The sequence below is a fragment of the Pongo abelii genome, chromosome 17 (genome assembly GCF_028885655.2).
Source record: "Pongo abelii isolate AG06213 chromosome 17, NHGRI_mPonAbe1-v2.0_pri, whole genome shotgun sequence".
Taxonomy (NCBI): Eukaryota; Metazoa; Chordata; class Mammalia; order Primates; family Hominidae; genus Pongo; species Pongo abelii.
Window position 1 is genome coordinate 73765268 of NC_072002.2, and position 20373 is coordinate 73785640.

The 20373-nt window shown below is 40.8% G+C and overlaps 1 protein-coding gene and 1 pseudogene across 18 annotated transcripts in view; one reads left to right on the plus strand and one right to left on the minus strand.

Annotated features, from left to right (window-relative positions):
* Positions 1–20373, plus strand: part of ZNF532 (zinc finger protein 532) — a 122375-nt gene that overhangs the window by 61275 nt on the left and 40727 nt on the right. For 15 of the 18 annotated variants that reach the window (XM_024235910.3, XM_024235906.3, XM_054538024.2 and 12 more), the window contains 2 exons: positions 9841–10022; positions 14787–14963. The exons of 1 other annotated variant lie outside the window; for it this stretch is intronic. In XM_024235910.3, coding sequence (XP_024091678.2) covers positions 9841–10022; positions 14787–14963 — 359 coding nt within the window. The remainder of the gene's footprint in view (positions 1–9840; positions 10023–14786; positions 14964–20373) is intronic. 2 more of the 18 variants (XM_024235914.3, XM_024235915.3) reach the window with 1 other exon arrangement.
* On the minus strand, positions 1477–1646 carry LOC112130020 (U2 spliceosomal RNA; annotated as a pseudogene).

Sequence of the window (20373 nt, forward strand, 5' to 3'; positions counted from 1 at the left end):
GTTCCCCACAATGGTAACATCTCACAAAACTATAGAACAGTATCACAACTGGGACATGAGCATTGACTCAATCAAGATACAGAGCTTTTCCAGCACTACAAAGATCTCATATTGCTCATTTACAGCCACCCACACCCTCTCCTCACTCCTTAACCCCTGGCAACCACTAAGCTGGTTTTCATTTCTATAATTTTGTCATTTCAGCAATGTTACATAGATGGAATCATATAGCGTATAACTCCTTAGGATTGGCTTTTTTTCACTCAGCATAATTCTCTGGTTGTTGCGTATATCAACAGTATATTCCTTTTTATTGCTGAGTAGATTCCATTGTATGGTTGTACTATAGTTCATTTAACCATTCACTTGTTGAAAGACATCTGCATCGGATCCAGTTGGGGGCTATGATGGATAAAGCTATTATTAACATTGTGTATAGGTTTTTTTGTGGACATAAGTTTTTATTTTTTCTGGGATAAATGCCTATTTATCATCAGAGTATAACTCCTGTCTTACATGGTATTTGCACGTTTAGACTCTTAAACTGTTTTTCAGAGTGGCTGTACCATTCTGTATTTCCAGGAGCAACGCACGAGGGATCCAGTTTCTCTGCATCCTCCAGCATTTGGTGCTGTTACCATATTTTATTTTAGCCATTTTGAAAAATGTGTGGTATTATTTTATTGTGGTTTCAATTTGTGTTTCCCTAGTGGCTAATGATGTTGAACACCTTTTCATGGGTTTAATTTGCCATCTGTTTTTCCTTTTTGGTGAAATGTCTCTTCATATCTTTTGCTCATTTCTAATTAGGTTGTTTGCTTTTACAACAAATCTTTGAGTTTCACAGGTTCTTGATAGAGCCTAGATACTAGTCTTTTGTTGGCTATATGGCTGCAAGTGTTTTCGCCCAGTCTATGGCTTGTTCTTTCATCCTCTTCTCTAGCAGAGCAAAAGTTTGTAATTTTCATGAAGTCAAGTATATTAGTTTTCCATTTTATGACCTCTGCTTTTGGTGTCAAGTCTAAGACATAGCTCTAGATCCTAAACATTTTCTTCTGTGTTTTTTTCCTCAACGTTTTATAAATCTGTGATTTACATTTAAGTCTGTGACTCATTTTGAGTTGATGTTTGTATCAGGTGTGAGATTTAGGTGGAGGTCATTTTTTTTCCCCCATACATGGCCATTTGTTGAAGATGCTGTCGTCTTCCAATGAGTTGCTTTTGCCCCTTTGTCAAGTATCAGTCAGGCATTTGTGTGGGGCTATTTCTGGGTTCTTTATTCTGTTCCATTGATCTGTGTGTCTGTCCCTCTACCAGTATCTGTGGTCTGAGTACTGTAATTAGGTAGTCTTCGAGTCTGGTAGATGGATGCTTCCAATTTATTTTTCTTTCCAAAATTGTTTTCACTCATCTAGTTCTTTTGCCTTTTCATATAAATTTTAGAATAATGTTGTCTGTTTTTGTAAAACAACTTGCTGGGATTTTGATAGGAATTGCATTAAACCTGCATATCAGTTTGGGGGAGAATTGACATCTTTACTACATTGAGCGTTTCAGTCCATGAACATGAGCACAGATTCTTCATTTATTTATACTGATAAGAACAGATACTACACTTGTTCTTAGCCAAAAGCCTGAGAAGTGATTCTTCATTTATTTATATCTTTGATTCTTTGTTTTGTAGTTTTCTTTTCTTTTTGTTTTGAGATGGCGTTTCGCTCTTGTTGCCCAGGCTGGAGTGCAATGGCGCGATCTCGGGTCATGGCAACCTCCGTCTCCCGGGTTCAAGAGATTCTCCTGCCTTAGCCTGCCGAGTAGCTGGGATTACAGGCATGCGCCACCATGCCTGGCTAATTTTATATTTTTAGTAGAGACGGGGTCGAGATGGAGTTTCTCCATGTTGGTCAGGCTGGTCTTGAACTCCTGAGCTCAGGTGATCCGCCTGCCTCAGCCTCCCAAAGTGCTGGGATTATAGGCGTGAGCCACTGCACCCAGCCTTGTAGTTTTCATCATATAAGTCCTGTGCATGTTTTGTTAGATTTCTTTTTTCAAACAATCATAAGTGGTATATATTCTTGGTGAGGACACATTCATCGCTATTAATTTTTATACATTTTTTGTGTATCCTTTGACTCTGTTGAACTCAGTTATTGGTTTCAGTGCTTTTTTTGGATAGAGTATATTGATTTTTCAGATATCAAAATAGCCTTGCATTTCTGGAGTGAATCCCACTTGGTCAAGCTGCATATTTCTTTTTATATGTTTTGAATTATAATTGCTGCTATTTTGTTAAGGAGTTTTGCGTCTATATGCATGTAGGTTTCCTTTTTGGTTCTGTTCTTGTTTAGTTTGAGATAGGTTGATACTCAACTTTTTAAAGAATTGAGAAGTATTCCCTCCTTCTTCAATTTTTCTGGAAGAGTGTGTGTATAATTGGTGTTAGTTTTTCTTTGTTTGGTAGAATTCTTTGTTTGGTAGAATTCTCCAATGAAACCATCTGGGCCTAGAGATTTCTTTTCTAGGGTTTAAAAAAAATACCTGCTGGGCTGGTGGTGGGGGAATTGGCAGAGATGAAAGTTCCCCTTTGCTACTGGCCTCTGACACCCACCATCTGGGTAGGGGCGTTGGGACAGACAGCTTGTTACAGTCTCAAGAGGGCTGAAGTCTTGGCTGCACCTCTACTTGGCACAGGTTGGGGTGGGGCCATATTGTTTTCTGTGGGATTTGGCTGGAGTAGAGCAGTCTTCCTTTAAAAGTTTTCTGTTTTCCTAGGCACTCCTTTCCTGGTGGTCAGCTACAGAGCACAGGCTTTTCTTGGGAATTTTTTTTTGTCTCTACCCATTGGCATTTTGGGTTGCTAGCTTCTTCAGCTCCAAATCTGGGATATATGAGGCAAAGAGAAACCCAGGGAACTGACTACCCTGTCATTCCTAGGGTCTTGAGATCCCTAGCTAATCTTTCACTCCACCTTTCAGAGTCCTTTTATGTTTGTTTTATATATAATGTTCAGGGTTTTGAGTTGTACTTAATGGGAAGAATAGGGAAAGTTACTTTATTCCATTTTCCTAAAAGTGGACGTTTTACTCCATGTTTAAAAAAGATCCTAATGTAGCTGTCCTGTCTTCAAGGAGAGATTGTGTAATTGCATTATTGTGCTCTGCTGGAGACTTTCAGACCCCAATCTCTGTTTTTGCAATTAGGCTTCCTGGGAGGGTGACTTTCCAGTTGACTTCCTGGGATTTCTGTTGTCTCTGAATGGAAGACATTTTCTCCGCCCAGCGTAAACTTCCTTTCTTAGCCCGGTCTTTAAAAGCAGTTAAGAGTGAGAATTGCTTCTTTTACCTTTCACATCTGGTGAGCTGAGCCTCTTTTAAGACCTCAGCCTTTCTCTTAAGAACATACTTTTCTTGATTTAGCTCAGTCACTATCCCCTTTTTTAATCTTTCATTTTATATTTTATTTTTCCCTTGTTATCATTTTCTATTTTGACCTCTGTTTATGTTTTGAACAGAGCCTGTCTCAGTTTCCCCAGGGTGCTTCTCTGCACCCAGCAAAGGGTCTGTCTGCCTGTGAGCACCAGCTGGGACTGTTCCTCCCACGCCTCTCACTACCTCCCTTTACGCATGCCTTTAGCCTTCTGAGACTGCCTGCCGGTATGCCATGGGTTAAAGGAAGGTTTGGGTGGCATTTGGTACATTCTGTTTGCCAGTTGCTGCTGCTCCTCCAAGTGTTCTGTAGACAATCTATGCAGAAGTAACAATTGCCAGAGAGACTCAAAAGCACCACTTCCTTATGAACTGGCCTATGCTCAGTGACCCCCAAGAGCAGGTCTCTGGTAAGAGCGGTGTTGGAATATATGGTTTTAGCTCGAGGCTCTCTTTGCCATACGTTCCCAAAGCTGTCTTGGGATTTGATCACACTCTGGTACATGATCTGGGCCAGGAACCGAAAGCCTGCTAGGCTGAAGTTAGACTGCCTGCGTGCATCTGCTTACCCCTTGGAGGAGACAGTGGCAGAGGGAGAGAGCCTAGAGGACTGAGGACCTTGCGGGGATCACTACCTTCCAGGGAGCATGGAATCAAGCAGTAAATAAAAACATTTCTGAGCAGTTGACTCTTTAGCCATTAAATCTGCCCCAGTTAGGGGTTTGTATTCTGATCTATCTGCTTAATAATCCCTGCTTTGGGTTTCGTTGAGAAAAGGGAGTGGGCAAGAGACCAGAGGAGCTTTCCTCTTCTCCATGAAGTATTTAAGAGCTGAGGACTGTCGTTTGAATAATTGATATTTTAATGTGTTGGGATGTCATTGCTTCACCTCCTCTTAAAACCATGTCTAAATTTAACCAGCTACAGACTGGAAATGCTTTCTGTAACCCCTTAATTTTAAAAACCTGTTTTCTTCTTGTGGAATTTATATCAGCTGTAGAATCACAGAATGCTGTAGGTCTTTTGGCCAGCCCTTTTATTTTACAATTGAAAAAACAAATGCCCAGTTGGTGGCAGAGCTGGGACTCAAGGCAAAGTTTGTGTATTGCTGGTTCATTCTTTCTGCTTCTCTAAGATGTCGAAGCATAGGCTCTTACAGCCGGAGGGACCTTAGGAATCACATAAGGATGGATTCTTGGGGTTACTTCCGAGTCACCTTCAAGAGTGTGGATAAAGGTGACATTTGCAGTGGTCCTCATTTTCGGGGATTGCTGGTTCACTTTAGTTTCAGGAACTTTCTGGGCATCGTTAATACAACATACTAATTGTATTCTCATGAGCAGCCTCTGCTGGTTCTCATTTCTAGATCCTGCTCTGCTCAGACAGCTTCCTCTGGAAACCAGGGAGCTCACCTAAATTCCTCCCCTCCGCCATCTCCCAAAATACCCTTATTAGCTGAAGACTCATGACCCTTGGCTTTTGGTCCTGCTCTTCTAAGTGTTTAATTTAAATTTTGGTCAAGACTAGTCCTGTCCTAGTTTGTATTTTAGTGTTATCAACCTTCAATTTACCCGTATTCTTCAGTAATAAGCATCTAAGTAGATGATATGTGTTGGCCATATAGCTTTCTGTAAATTTGTTCATTTAACTGTCAACTCTTATTAGGGATTTTTTTGTGTAGCAGAATGATTTGAGGACAAAACCAGCACAACCAACTAGCTCTGTGAGCAAAAGGCATATAAAGCCAGTTCTGCTGTATTTGCTTGGTATAACTTCCATTTAAGTGAGATCTGAAATGAAATGCTTTCTTTGTGTTCTCAGTGTGAAATTGGACAAAAGTGAAAGTCACAAAACAAACTGGTATACTTTATTATTTTTGGATAATTATACTTTAGGCAGAAGATTATGGAACTTCTTTTAATGAGGTGAGAGTAATTTACTTAGCATAATTGTTAAGCTGGTATTGTTTCTGCCTTTAGCTCCAATGTTTCATGTTGGTGTAGGCTTTTGGTCTGTTTGAAATTTAAGCATAAATATACAGCCATACGTTTCTCTAGCCTCTCTCACTCTCATGTACCTCTCCCAGGCTATTTTTCTGCCTAAAATATGAGCAAAAACACGTAGAATTATTTTTCTTATTACTCAGCTAATTCCTCATCTATAGAAAGAGGATGTCAAGCTTGAACACCCTCTGATTCTTTAACTGGCCAGAACGTACCTGGTTCCCCCTTCCCTGTAGCCTGCATTTGCATGCCCTTGATCAATTTCAGTGACAGGATTGTATAGAGAAGGCTCAGTAAGAGTACAGTCGGCCGGGCGCAGTGGCTCACGCCTCTAATCCTAGCACTTTAGGAGGCCGAAGTGGGCGGATTGCCTGAGCTCAGGAGTTTGAGACCAGCCTGGGCAACATAGTGAAACCCTGTCTCTACTAAAATACAAAAAAATTAGCCGGGCGTGGCGGTGCGTGCCTGCAGTCCCAGCTACTTGGGAGGCTGAGGCAGGAGAATTGCTTGAACCTGGGAGGCAGAGGTTGCAGTGAGCTGAGATTGTGCTGTTACACTCCAGTCTGGGCAACAGAGCGAGACTCCGTCTCTTAAAAAAAATAAATAAATAAGAGTACAGTCATCTCTTAGTTTCCTCAGGTGTTGGTTCTAGGACCCCCTTCAGATACCAACATCTGAGAATGCTCAAGCCCCTGTTATAAAATGGCATAGTATTTGCATATAACCTAAGCACATCTGCCTGTGTCCTTTAAATCATCTCAAGATTACCTATAATATCTAATAGTGTAAATATAAATAGTTGTTATACTGTATTTTTTATTGTTGTATTGTTATTTTTTATTTTTTTCCCAGATATTTTTGATCTGTGGTTGATTGAATACATAGATGCAGAACCTCAGGATACAGAGAGTTGATTGTAATTGCAAAGCGTGGAATGTGGGTACTTTTCAGCTTTATTTTCCTATAGCTTTCTAGTATTACCTATTGAAAAGTAATGTTTACTTTAAAAAGTAACAGTTTAACCGAGCAAATAAGGCTGCCCTAGAATAGAAATTAACTGTTTATTACCAAAGTACTGAAAACAGTTATCCATTTTTAGATGACATAAGTAAAATGTCAAGACACGCAAAACCACTTAGGTGCCCTTTATTATGCTGTCTTCTATTGAAAAGGCAGTTACTGTCACATTAAACTGCTTTATCCTCTACTAAGGAGCTTCAGCTTGTGTAGTAGAGTGTTAGAATTTTAAGATATATTTTAATTTACTTGATTAAGAAAAGTAAGGAAAGTCAGTCATTACAGGCCACAAAGAAATCCTTGTCTGCCCTCATGCTCAAATATATCCCCCAAACCCAGAGGATGTTCATCATTTTCATGAATTCAAAGCATTCCAGAAAAGCTAATAGAAGATACTCCTTTGTGCTGTGAAAATGCATCACCACTATCATGGGAAGCAGGGGATGACAAGTTTTCTGTAACAGGAACAGTGAATACAACTTGAGGGAGTACAGTTAAGCAAATGATGTCATATGAGTTTGAAACTATTGATACCATGCAAACATCAAGGAGGAGGATGTCTCCAACCAAAATAGCATGTTTTTTTTTCTCAAAATGGAATGGAGCTGGCATGGTGGCTCACACCTGTAGTCCCAGCACTTTGAGAGGCCAAGGCAGGAGGATCGCTTGAGGCCAGGAGTTTGAGACCAGCCTTGACAATATGGTGAGACCCTGTCTGTACAAAAAAAATACGAACATTGGCTGAGTGTGGTGGTGTGTGCCTGTGGTCTCAGCTATTGGGGAGGCTGAGGAGTGAGGATTGCTTGAGGCCAGGAGGTGGAATCTGCAGTGAGCTGTGATCACACCACTGTACTCCAGCCTGGGCAACAAAGTGAGATGCTATCTCAAAACAACAACAACAAAAACAAAACCCAAACCAAATGGAGTCAAGGAGTAGAGGAGGCAGGTAAATAAAGATAGAAATGTGGGAGTAACTAAGTGTCTGTATGTGGATATGCATGCATGTACAGAAACTAAAGGCAAGGTCTCTAGTGTCCAGCGTGATTCCCCAGTGACCATTTTCTCCCACTTCAGGAATTGCAAAGTATGAAAGCATTTTGATTTGAGGCTGTAGTCCCTATGACTCCCTCTTTCTCCTTGTGCTTCTGTATCGAAAGTGGGTGAGGAGCCTCAGCTGATGGGAACGAGTGAGTGCAGAATCCTGCAATTGGGGTGGGGAGACATGATGATGATACATTCCAATGAATTTAAGTAATTCCTTGTGCATCTTATATGTATTGTGGAGGATAACCATTTGTAGTATATCTTGATGAAAATGTGAAAATTTTTTTCAGGGAACACTGCCTGCTTTTTAGATTTTCTTTCCATTTTCTACCGTTCTAAAAGTAGTGCAATCACACTACTTTAGATAAAAGAGAAGCAGCAGGGGAGGGGACTCACCTCTACTCTGACATGCTGTGGTCATTGTTGGCATTCAGGTATATTTGCTAATGGTTTTCCCTGTGTGTTTTTGTTTATTCATTCATTATATCCCCACCCCACTCCTAGACTCCAGTTCAAATCCTGGTTCTTCCACTTAATAGATATGGAGCCTTGGGCGAGTTTCTTAACTTTACTGAGCCTCATTTCCTTATCTGTAAAATGGAGATGTTATCTGCTTCATAGGTTATGAGAATTAAATGAGATGATGTACTTCAATTTACTTAATGTATTTAAAATACCTAGCTTACCATTTGACTCATGGTAGGATGGGACCAATCTATATATTTTAATATAATATATATATACACACACATGCATGTACGTGTGTATGTATATATGTATGTATGTATATAAGTGTGTGTGTGTGTGTGTGTGTGTATATATATATATATAAATGTTTTTTGACTTCTTTTAGTATAGAAAATGCTAACTTTATTCCCAAGTAAGTGCAAGACATTTTAAGATGCCTGTGGAAGTTCAGACATCATAATTCCCTGCCTGGGACTGTGTGAAGGTAGATAGAAGACTTTAGTTCACAGAAACAAATGGTTACCTATGGTAATGTAGATGTTAACAGGATCTGTTATTAATGAATCTGTTGACTGGTTTTCCTTGCTGTGGCTTGTTCTAACTTTTGAAATATGTGTTATGAGAAAAGGAGTGCTATTTTTTTAATGATGCTAACTTCATCAAAGCTACCTGTAATGTTCTTATTTTGTGATTATAATAAACATTTTATGGGATGAAATTTGTATTTTAGTCCTTTCAGGAGAAAATCAAGAAAGAATTTTCAAGTGAGTTTCTTATTTTTCTTAGTCTAAGTCACTCGGAAGTTTAAACCTTAATTTTTGGGCATGCTTCAAAAACTAGAAGAATAAAAAAAGTCTTTTTAAAATTTCTTAACTGTTGTCAATATAAACAAATGCTTTAAATCTTAGCAAGAATCTATATTTTGAGGCTTTCTTTGGCTTTAATACAAATTGTACATTTTAGAAGATGGTAGATAATTTGTGTTTGCCTGAATGTCTGAAAGTATTTAAACACAGTTTATGTCATATGCTATGTGAGGTTTATTTTTGGGGTGGAAGTAATAAGTCCTCAGTTTATGTTTACTTTAAATTTTTTTGGTTTTGTGTTTTTAAAAATATACCATGTTTAGTGCCTATATCTAAGAGGATGAAAAATAGTGTTTTGGGTTTTCCTGGATAGTTAATGATATAGAGCCTTTTCCAAAGAGGATTTCACCTTTAATTTTATTTTATACATAATCAAGATTTTAAGCTCTATAAAATTTTAATTTAATGTCTAAATTTATATACTTGAACTTGAGTTCCTTGGTTTTAATTATAAATTATATCATGGCCAGATCATCCATTTAAAGGCCAATTTAAGTGCAAAAAGAACAAATAATTGCTGTAGCCATTCTTTTGCATTCCTGTATTTCAGATTTCAAATAACTGGTCGGGGAACAATTGGATTAGTTTCTAATTAATTTTTATTATTTTGGAGAAAGCTTTTTATGAATTGTGAGGACTGTGACTACTGTCAAGATATGTATGCCTATAAACTTGTTACTGTATATTAAAGTCGTTTGCTCACATAAAGTTGTAAGAATACCTCTTTGCCCTAAGCAAAATGCAAAAGTAATGGAATTGGAACTCTGCTAAAACGGGTGTTTTTAGCTCATACTTTGAGATGAGCCTGACTACATAGCACATACTGTGATTTTACAGGATAAAGAACTGTACGCTGGACATGTAACTTGCAAGTTGGCTTTTCCCTTGGGCTTAGAATCAATTACTGTAGTGTTTGAAATGAAGGATGTGTAATTATCTGGAGGTTTAACCAAGGTTCTTTGCATATTAGAAAGTACTTAGTAGGACCAACCCTGTTTCCCCCTTTGGTTTGTTTAGAAGACTTGCACTATCTGCCAGATGCTGCTTCCTAACCAGTGCAGTTATGCATCACACCAGAGAATCCATCAGCACAAATCTCCCTACACCTGCCCTGAGTGTGGGGCCATCTGCAGGTCGGTGCACTTCCAGACCCACGTCACCAAGAACTGTCTGCACTACACGAGGAGAGTTGGTTTTCGGTCAGTATATCATTCACTTATGTGCAAGTAAAACTCGTTCACTTACAACCGCACAGCATTTTGAGTGGTTTGCACACACAGTTTTCTGGGTCATACGGTGATACCTCGATTAACAGATCCTCTGGGAACCTAGCTCGTTTGTAGAGTCCATCTGTTTGAATCCTTTTAATGTAATATTGGCCCTGCTGGTCCGCACAAAGTGGAGGGTCATGGGGCCCGTCCTTTTAGGCACACTCTTGCATGTGTGCGGGTGTGGCTTTGACTGTCAGCTTTTTTTGTTTCTGTACCCTTTGTAGCAGACTTCTGTTATCATACTCTTTGCATTTTAACCCCTGCAAGAAAACTATGCATCCTGCACCTTTTAATATTTCCCCTTCTCTAATGAAAACAGAAATAGTGCAATGGTCTTTTACTTTTATTTTGTCCACATTGAAGGATGGGGTGTATATTGTACTCCAAATAACCTTCTCCTCCTCCCCACTCCTCCTCCTCCCCACTCCTCCTCCTCCCCACTCCTCCTCCTCCCCACTCCTCCTCCTCCCCTCTCCTCCTCCTCCCCTCTTCTTCTCTCCCTCTTCCCTTTTTCCTCCTCCCTTTTTCCTCCTCCCTCTCCCCCTCCCTTCTCTACCCTTCTCCTTCCCTCTCCCTCCTCCCCCTTACTCCTCCTCCCTTCCTCCTCCCTCTCCCTCCTCTCCCCTCTTCCTCCTCCCCCCTCCCTCCTTCCCACTCTTCCTCCTCCCTCTCCCCTTCTCCCTCCTCCTCATTTCCTCCTCCTCCCTTCTCCCCCCTTCCTCCTCCTCCCTCTTCCCCCCTTCCTCCTCCTCCCTCTCCCCCTTCGAGTTCTCTCATTCCTCCCTTGCCTCTTCTGCATATCTTCACTGTGGTCCCTTTTACTGTCCTTCAGGATTCTCAGATGTGCGTTGTACAACATCTGGCAAATCTAATGTTAGCTAGTGTTGAATGATTATACATTTGAACTTTTTTCTCTATCTTATGACCTTTCTGTGCCTTTTATATTTTCACTAAGAAGATTCCACCAAGAAAAACATGTCACTGATACACAGTGTCTTTGTTAATAGAGGTATTACTGTATTATATGTTTATCTTAACATTAAATATTTGCTTACCTGGTAACTTTGTTAGATTGTGAATATGCAGTGATTTTTTTTTTTACCTGTAATAAATTATGTTTAATAAAAATGAAGTCCAGTTGGCATGATTTGACGGTTTTATTTAAGTTTAGGTTATGGTATCATCAATTCCTAGGTGGTTCTGCCCAGTTTTGCATTAAAAAACACTAAGCTATGAGACTTAACTTCACATTTTATCTCATGCCTCCAAACTTGTAATGCACAAATGTTTTATGGATTGAGATCTAGCCTGGTGGAAACCTTTGGCTTGGAAATCAAGAAACCAGTTTTCTTGTACCACTTCTGCCAGTAACTAATTATGTGATAATTCACGTATTCTTTCTGTGCCATGGTGCCTCTGTCTGTAAAATTGGTGCATTGTCTGTCTCCAGCTCCACTGGGATGTTACTGAGCAAAACAAGATAATCAAAGGTGCCCCAGATCTGCAAAGTCCATGCAGAATAATACTTTCGTTCTTGCCATCACGTTTCGAAACTATTATTAATGGATTATGTGTTTAATAATAGAAAGCAGCTCTGCAGCACTTCCCAAGTGCTCTTCTTTGCACTGATGTCAAATTTTTCTCAAATGTTTAGTTTTTCTAATATAATGAAAGTTGGTATGATTAAAGGAAGTATGACTTCTTCAATTTTAGCTATTGCTGATATCTTTCCTAAATTAAAACAGAAGCTCCACATGCAGGCTGAAAGTAATCAACTCACTTGGGAAAAGACATCCTTGCTGTTCTGTTCTTTTGCCCTACTCACAGAGTTGTTCAAATTTGGTATTTCGAATTGCAGATTTCAAGTTGTTAACCAAAAATTTTGTGTTAAGTGTAGATTTTTTTCTCCCTGGACTTGAGGCTATATGGGGCTGGTAAACAACGATGTGTCGTGAAGTTTAGTTCACGTTGACTGCTCCTTTAGAAGAGAGGAGCATTTTTAAACGTAATTCTTTTCCTCTGCTGCTTCATATCATGGTCCAGGTTCATGTTTAAGTGGGGCTTAGTAGCCCCGTGGCCTTGTCATGTTTTTTGCTCCCTTTGGCTCTATAGTTATTCATTTTCAATGGGTCTTTTCTTTAGTCAGAGGAGTCTAATGTAGCAGCATGGTTCTCACGCCTTACTTTGTCTCGTCTTGGTGCAGTGTGCCTTGCTGTCTCTCCTCTTGCTCATATTACATCTCCCAAATACTGATGGGTCATCCCTGGCTCCTGGTTAACTTGGTAAAAGTTATATATTGATAAAAGTCAAATATTTTTTCTGAATTTTCCTGCCTCTTGATACACTGGACTGTATATCTAGAAAGGGGAATGGTTATAGGATTTTATACTGTAAACATTTTTTTAATTCAAAAAATAAACTTTATTGCTATCCAGAGTAGGACTTCAGGATATTACATATTTCTTAGTAGACAGGATTTTTCATAGCATTAAGATACTGCATGAGCCGTTTGAAGTCTGCCTTTCATTGTCTTATTTACATCCCCCATTGGCCTCTGTTGCCCCCTGAAACTCCTCTTCTTCCTGTAGGCAGATGTTTTATGACTTTTTAAAATAACCTGCTTTCGTTTCTTACATTAAGGAGGGTTTCCCTTGGCCTCCATGGTGTTCTCTGGATTGAGTCATAGCCACTTCCTCTTGCTTCAAAAAATTCCACCTTTATTTTAGATACTTCCTTTTTATTTCCTGTACATTAAACCTTCCTCTCACTTTGAGTGACTTTAGGTAATTATTGCTTTTCTCTGTATTCCTTTTTGTCCTTCCTGGGTGTTTTGCCCTTTGAACACCATCTTTCTATCCTTCATGGGAAAATCTTCTGTTTATAGTTTGTGGTGTGGTGGGTCCTTCAGTTTCATTAATTACTCATCTGCTTTTGTTTTACATAATCTTCCTCTTTCATGGGAGTTGTAGGCTTCTAGGTTTGGGAAGAGCTAAAAATGATCTATTTTAATTCTTCTCATTTTACAAATGAGTAACTGGCCCAGACAGGAGCATTAACCTGTTCAAGACAACCCAGTAAGTTAACCCAAAATAGTTTCAATATGCTTGGGTGGCTCTGTTGCCTGAAATACCAGTTCAAGTAGATAGGCTAGAGAGGCTGTCCTTTTATTCTCCTATTGTTATTTAGTGTTTAAACACAGCTGTTGCTGAACATAATGCCTTAAGTCACTGGAAATGCTAATGCAGTTAGTTATGATTTTTAACAGAATGCTTGCAAAGCCTAAATAGAATGCATACAATCCAGAACATGCCACTCCTGTGTAACTTTGGAAGCGTCTCCATGATTCAGAAGGGAGGTTCTAAGAATAGAAGCATCTTAGATTGTCATAGAAGTCTTTGGACACTGCCCCCTGGAAACCAGGCCCTGTCTACAGTCTTCCTTCCCTGGGTAGCTCACATCTGGGAGGACGTATGTTCAGTTGTATTTGAGGTCTATTTCTGGAGACTTTTGTACCTGCAGAGAGACCACTCTTAAATAGTTTTCAGGTGTGAACAAGGAAGACTTGGTCATCAAGTGGAGGTGTAAGTGTTGCTTAGAGTCTTTGTGTGAAAAAGATGAGATAGAGGAGAAATGTGTCTTAGATTTAAAGTTTGTCTTCGTTGGATTATATTTGAGCAAGGAATGAGCTAATTGTGAGATTATTAGAAATTCAGAAAGTAAGGAGGTTAGCTAGACAATTTTTTTTAGAGATGCTGAATTTTCAGAGGTTTATAATTCATGCAATTTGTTAAACAAATGCAAGTGTACTTAAATTTATTTTCTAGGAGACAAAACACCTAGGTGGTTGACCTTCTCTATCATGTGGACCACCATGAACCCCACATACATTGACCACATCAGTGTGTACCAGGAAACAGTGGGCCAAGGCCTTGGAGCCAGAACTTCTTTGTTCCTCTCTGCCCCTCTGTCCTTGGCATGTAGGTTTAAGACACTGAAGATTTCTTCCATTAGAAATACCATTTGGGTCCTGGAGATGGGTAGGAAACTCAGGGCCCTGGTGCCAGAATCCAGCATATGTAGGCCTCTCCAAAAACAGTGGTCTGGAGATTTGACATCCAGTCTTAAAAATGTTAAAGATGCTCCAAAAATAGACCATTTGAGTTTTATTTTTCTTCTTCATGATCTTTTCTCTTAAACATATAAAAATAGGCTGGGCATGGTGGTTTACACCTATAATCCCAGCATTTTGGGAAGCTGACGTGGGCGAATCACTTGAGGCTAGGAGTTTGAGACCAACTTGGTCAACATGGCGAAACCCCATCTCTACTAAAAATACAAAAAGTAATTGAGCATGGTGGTACACACCTGTAATCCCAGCTACTTGGGAGGCTGAGGCATGAAAATTGCTTGAACCTGGGAGGTGGAGGTTGCAATGAGCTGGGATCACACCACTGCACTCCAGCCTGGGCGACAGAGCGAGACGTTTTCTCAAAAAAAAAAAAAAAAACAGACACACACAAAAACGTAAAAAATTAAGTTGATTTATAATAGGAAAAAAACTAAAATATACTTCCGAAGGGCCGTTAAAAACCTAAAAATGGGCTACGAAAGTGTGTTCATCTCACCCAATTTTTGCAGTTACACGTGTGTTATGGTCTTGTGCTAATGACCGTGTGTTTATTTTTCTAACAGATGTGTGCATTGCAATGTTGTGTACTCTGATGTGGCTGCTCTGAAGTCTCACATTCAAGGTTCTCACTGTGAAGTCTTCTACAAGTGTCCTATTTGTCCAATGGCGTTTAAGTCTGCCCCAAGCACACATTCCCACGCCTACACACAGCATCCTGGCATCAAGATAGGAGAACCAAAGTAAGTCATACCGACTTTCGAGTTTTACTCCACTGCTTTATTAGCAATTTAGAGGCAAGGTAGTAGTCGTTCTATTGAATAACATTTACCAAGATCTGAAAAATTACGCAGCTATGCCAATTTTGATGCTTTATGAAATATAGCTCATAGCTCATCCAAATCTTTCTATTCTTTCCAGGTAAAGACCTTGTCCAAAAATGTTACCTATTATTTATGCTCTTGTCACGAATTTTTGCTCAACAAGTAAATATTTATATATTTTTTTCTTAAGATGATTTTTTTTTTTTTTTGAGACAGAGTCTCGCTCTGTCGCCCAGGTTAGAGTGCAGTGGTGCGATCTCAGCTCACTGCAACCTTCGTCTCCTGGGTTCAAGCGATTCTCCTGCTTCAGCCTCCTGAGTAGCTGGGACTACAGGTGTATGCCACCACGCCTGGCCAATTTTTTGTATTGTTAATAGAGACGGGGTTTCAACGTGTTAGCCAGGATGGTGTCGATCTCCTGACCTCGTGATCCGCCTGCCTCGGCCTCCCAAAGTGCTAGGATTACAGGCGTGAGCTGCGGTGCCCAGCCTCTTAAGATGATTTTTAACAACTCCTAGGAAAACTATTTTTTAGAAACCCTGTCATCTTTAAATTTTTCCATAGTTCCTTTTTTATAGGGTACACTTTTGCTTCAAAAGTAATATTTTTAAGATGAAGGCAACTTAAGACACTGGTTACTGAATTTAACTTCATAGCCAGTATAAGTCCCTGATTAGTAAATTTTTTTTGCCTTAATTTTGCTCTTAATTTGATTGATTTTTGCTTTGTGGAGTCTTTAATAATGAAGTGGTTCTTTAGCAAAAAGGGGCTGCCGGCCTGCAGTAGGGGCAGCTTAACAAAGAGGAGGGAGTGTGGACACTGGAGCCGGTCGGAATCCTGCCACCCACCGGCTGGGTGACCTGGGACCTGCACTGTCTCAGCGGCCATCTTCTCCCCCATGAAGTGAGGGTCCTGCTTAAGTGAGGATGAGATGAGATGATGTGTTTAAAATGTGTAGCACAACAGTGCCTGTGTCTGGAGCATGGAGGGCTCTGTCAGCATTAGTTCCTTCCTGTGTGTCTTCGCTCCCTCCTTGTGCACACAGCACTGGATTAATGCTCCTGGTTGTGCTCATTTTATTCCTGGATTAGTTATGGCAACATAGAGTTTGATCATTACAAGAAGCTAGATTTGCTGTCCAAATCTGTTGGTGTGTTTTTGCCCATAACTCCATAATTAAGGAAGTATTAGGGGGAAGATACACAGATACGCCATATTTTAGACACACACACACACACACACACACACACACACTCTCCTGGCTTTTGTTGAAACATTTAGTTTTGGGGAAATGTGAATACTACAGAAGTGACTGTTTTATCAAAAAAAAAAAAAAACATGTCGAAGTTAAATTTTATTTTAGTAGGACCTTCATTCTGATCTTTGTAGGTTGATCCCAAAATGAAACACATTACAAATTAGGGAATCCATACATGTCTTGATGTCTTGACTCTGAAGAAGGGGATTAGTGAATTTTAGTGTCTTCAGTTTTCAGGACTGTTAGACTTCTGTGTACTAATGCAGCCTTTCCCCCGGGATGAATACAGTTTTTATTTGGTTCTTTATTAAAATAAATGAAATTTGATTGTCAGAAATGTGTGTGACATCTGGAACAGTAGTTGTTACCTCAGAATGTAAGGAAGCAAATGATTAAAATAGGCTAAAACAGTTTTCTTCAAATTTGGATATTGTATAGAAAACAATTATTCCAGTGTTTTCTTTTCTCTCTCTCTCTCTTTTTTTTTTTTTTTTTTATGGGACAGAGTCTCATTCTGATCCAGACTGGAGTGCGATCACAGCTCACTGCAGCCTTGACCTCCTGGGCTCAGGTGATCCTCCTGCCTCAGCCTTTCTAGTAGCTGGGACCACAGGTGCACATGCACACCACCATGCCTGGCTGATTTTTAAATTTTCTGTAAAGATGGGATCTTGCCGTGTTGCCCAGGCTTGTCTTGAACTCTTGGGCTCAAGCAGTCCTCTCAAAGTGCTGGGATTGCAGGTGTGAGCCACTGCACCCGGCACCAGTATTTTCTTTTCTTTTCTCTTTTCTTCTTTTTTTCTTTTCTTTTCTCTTTTGTTTCTTTTCTTTTTTTCTTTTCTCTCTTCCCCTCACCTCCCTTCCTCTTTCTTTCTTTTCTTTCTTTCCATCTTTCTTCCTTCCTTTTCCTTCCTTCCTTCCTTCCTTCCCTCCTTCCTTCCTTCCTTTTCTCTTTTCTTCCTTCCTTCCTTTCCTCCCTCCCTTCCTTTTCTCTTCTCTTCTCTTCTTTTCTCTTCTCTTCTTTTCTTTTCTCTTCTTTTCTTTTCTTTCTACCTCCCCCACCCTGCCGCCCCAGTCTCACTGTGTTGCCCAGGGCTGGAGTGCAGTGGCGCGATCTCAGCTTACTGCAAGCTCCGCCTCCCGGGTTCAAGCCATTCTCCTGCCTCAGCCTCCCTAGTAGCTGGGACTACAGGCGCCCACCACCACGCCTGGCTAATTTTTTGTATTTTTAGTAGAGACGGGGTTTCACCGTGTTAGCCAGGATGGTCTCGATCTCCTGACCTCGTGATCTGCCTGCCTTGGCCTCCCAAAGTGCTGGGATTACAGGCGTGAGCCACCGCGCCCGGCCCCTCCCTTCCTCCCTTCCTCCCTTCCTTCCTAAATGCAAGCCTAAAAATAGGTACTGTATTTTAAATTATAAAAGTGAAACAAATTTATAGAAGAAGTGGTTAACAAAACTCCAAAGCCAGTGAAAGATAAGTTAATCGCATGGATTCAGTGTGAGGGCTGGTCTGGCTGCCTGGAGCCCTCACCCGCAGCCTGACTGTGGCAATGAGGGCCTGCTGCACAAGCTCTGTTGGGCCCGGTAGGCCTGTACTGCAGTGTTGCCGGAGATAATCCTCCCTCACCCCCTTTTCCAATTAAAGCTAAGGTAAAAGCTTTCATCCTGTGGCTGTTTGGCCTACATTTGACCCAAAGGTTTCTTTTGGCATTAAATCCATCTCTGTTCTGTTTACATCAGTCCAAAATGACTAAATAGTCCCAGCTCAGGCAGTGAAATTCCCCAGCAGTATTTAACAGGTGGTTTTACAAATAACATAAATGTATGCAAATGATTTGCATTAATTTTTTAAATGATCAGTGTTAAAATAACCTCTCACCCGTTTTTCTTAGAGAACATATGGATGTGTGAAAATACACCCGTGAAGTCCCATAGTCCCAGCATCCCAGTTCAAAAAGGATGGCACACGATTTTTGTTTAATTTACTGCGTTTACTGTGTGCTGGGTACTGTTGTAAGCACTTTGTTTCTTGTTTTCCAGTGTGTGGGCAGGCATAGTACCCTGCTGTTTAAAAGGAAACTTTGAGTACCCCTTAATCTTTTCTGGATAATTTGAGATCATTTTGAATGTCCATTACTATATCTTTTTTTTTTTTTTTTTTTTGAGACGGAGTCTCGCTCTGTCACCCAGGCTGGAGTGCAGTGGCGCCATCTCTGCTCACTGCAACCTCCGCCTCCCGGGTTCTCGCCATTCTCCTGCCTCAGCCCCCTAAGTACCTGGGACTACAGGCGCCCACCATCACGCCTGGCTAATTTTTTTGTATTTTTAGTAGAGCCGGGGTTTCACCGTGTTAGCCAGGATGGTTTCGATTTCCTGACCTCGTGATCCACCCACCTCGGCCTCCCAAAGTGCTGGGATTACAGGCATGAGCCACTGCGCCCAGCGTTTTTTTTTTTTCCTTTTTTTGAGATGGAGTCTCGCTCTGTTGCCAGGCTGTAGTGCAGTGGCGCAATCTTGGCTCATTGCAACCTCCGACTCCCTGATTCAAGCGATTCTCCTGCCTCAGCCTCCTGAGTAGCTGGAATTACAGGCATGCGCCACCATGTCCAGCTAATTTTTGTATTTTTAGTAGAGATGTTTCTCCATGTTGGCCAGGATGGTCTCCATCTCTTCACCTTGTGATCCGCCTGCCTCAGCCTCCCAAATTGCTGGGATTATAGGTGTGAGCCACCACGCCTGGCCTATATCTTATGGTAATGAAGTTTTGTGTCTACTTCTATTTTTTCTTTGACCGCTGATTAACAGCAGTTTCTTTTGCTGTGCCTTCCTTTTATTTGCAATTTCTAAATGTATATAAGTGGAGAAATGAGAACTTCAAAATAAGAATTATATAAGAGACAGGAGTTTTTGAACATGTTCCTAAGAAGTAAAACATGCAAAAGTAGAATAGCAGCATGAGAGACGGGTATGGAGTCAGAGGAAGCTGAATTTGAACTTTGGCCCTAGAATCTGTTTAACACCAAGCAGATTATCTAGTCTGCTAAGTCCCGGTGTCCCATCTGTGAAATGGCAGCAGTGTCATCTACCTCACTGTGGCTGTGGGGATTAGGTATATGATGCGGAGGGTGGTGCTTTGCCCCTAGTTGGATTCAGTTGATGGTAATGTAGGAGGTTTATGGCAGCAATTTCAAAGCTTGGAGTCTTTTATTTATTTGTTGTGACACCTGTTTGAAGTATTCTAGAGAGTTTGTTGCTGTAAATTTGACCTGAGTGTGGGTATTTGGTTTTAGCTTTTTATTCTTTTCTCTTTCTCCTTCCTTTCCCGCTCCCCCTCTCCTCCTCTCCTCCTCTCTCTCTTCCTTCTTCTCCTTCCCGTACTGCCTTTGTTGTGGTGTAGTCACCCTGCTACTTATCCAATCTTGCATTTAGGATTAGGTCCAGACTTCCAGGTTTGGCTTTGAAAGTCCTGCACAACTCTAAAGCACCCTCTCTGGCCACTCCCACACCCCTGGGAGTCCAGCCACACTGGGGTTCTCACTGTTTCCCAGCAAACGGTGCCCAGTAGACCCCTGCCTTTGTGCAGGGTGGTCTCTCCATCTTGAATGCTGCCCCTCCTCTCTGCCTGGCAGCCAGTCTCCCTGTGGATTTTCCGTTTTCATTGGAGAGTTTGCTCCATCCTCAGATTCTGCTCCTAAAAGACATGTCTGTGAGGTTTGTTGTATTTGGACTTAAAAAAAAAAATCAGCTGCAGTTTGTAATGGATTTTATCTTACAAAAAAAGCTGGAAGAACATGGAGAGAACGCGTACATCTTTTTCCCCCAGATTCCTCAGTTGTTAGCGTTGTAGTCATTGGTCTGTCTCCCTCCCTACTTTGTATTTAGGAGGAAAGGGGGACCATGATGTAAATGCTTTAGTGTGTTCTGCTCTTTTCCACAAAAGGAACTTGTGTAAGTAACCTCCGTGCAGCACCCTAGTCAGGAAGTCATTGTTGATTACAATACCATCCAATTCATTGACTTCATCCAGATTCCTCCCAGTTGTTACGCGTGTCTTTCTCCTCTGTGGTCCG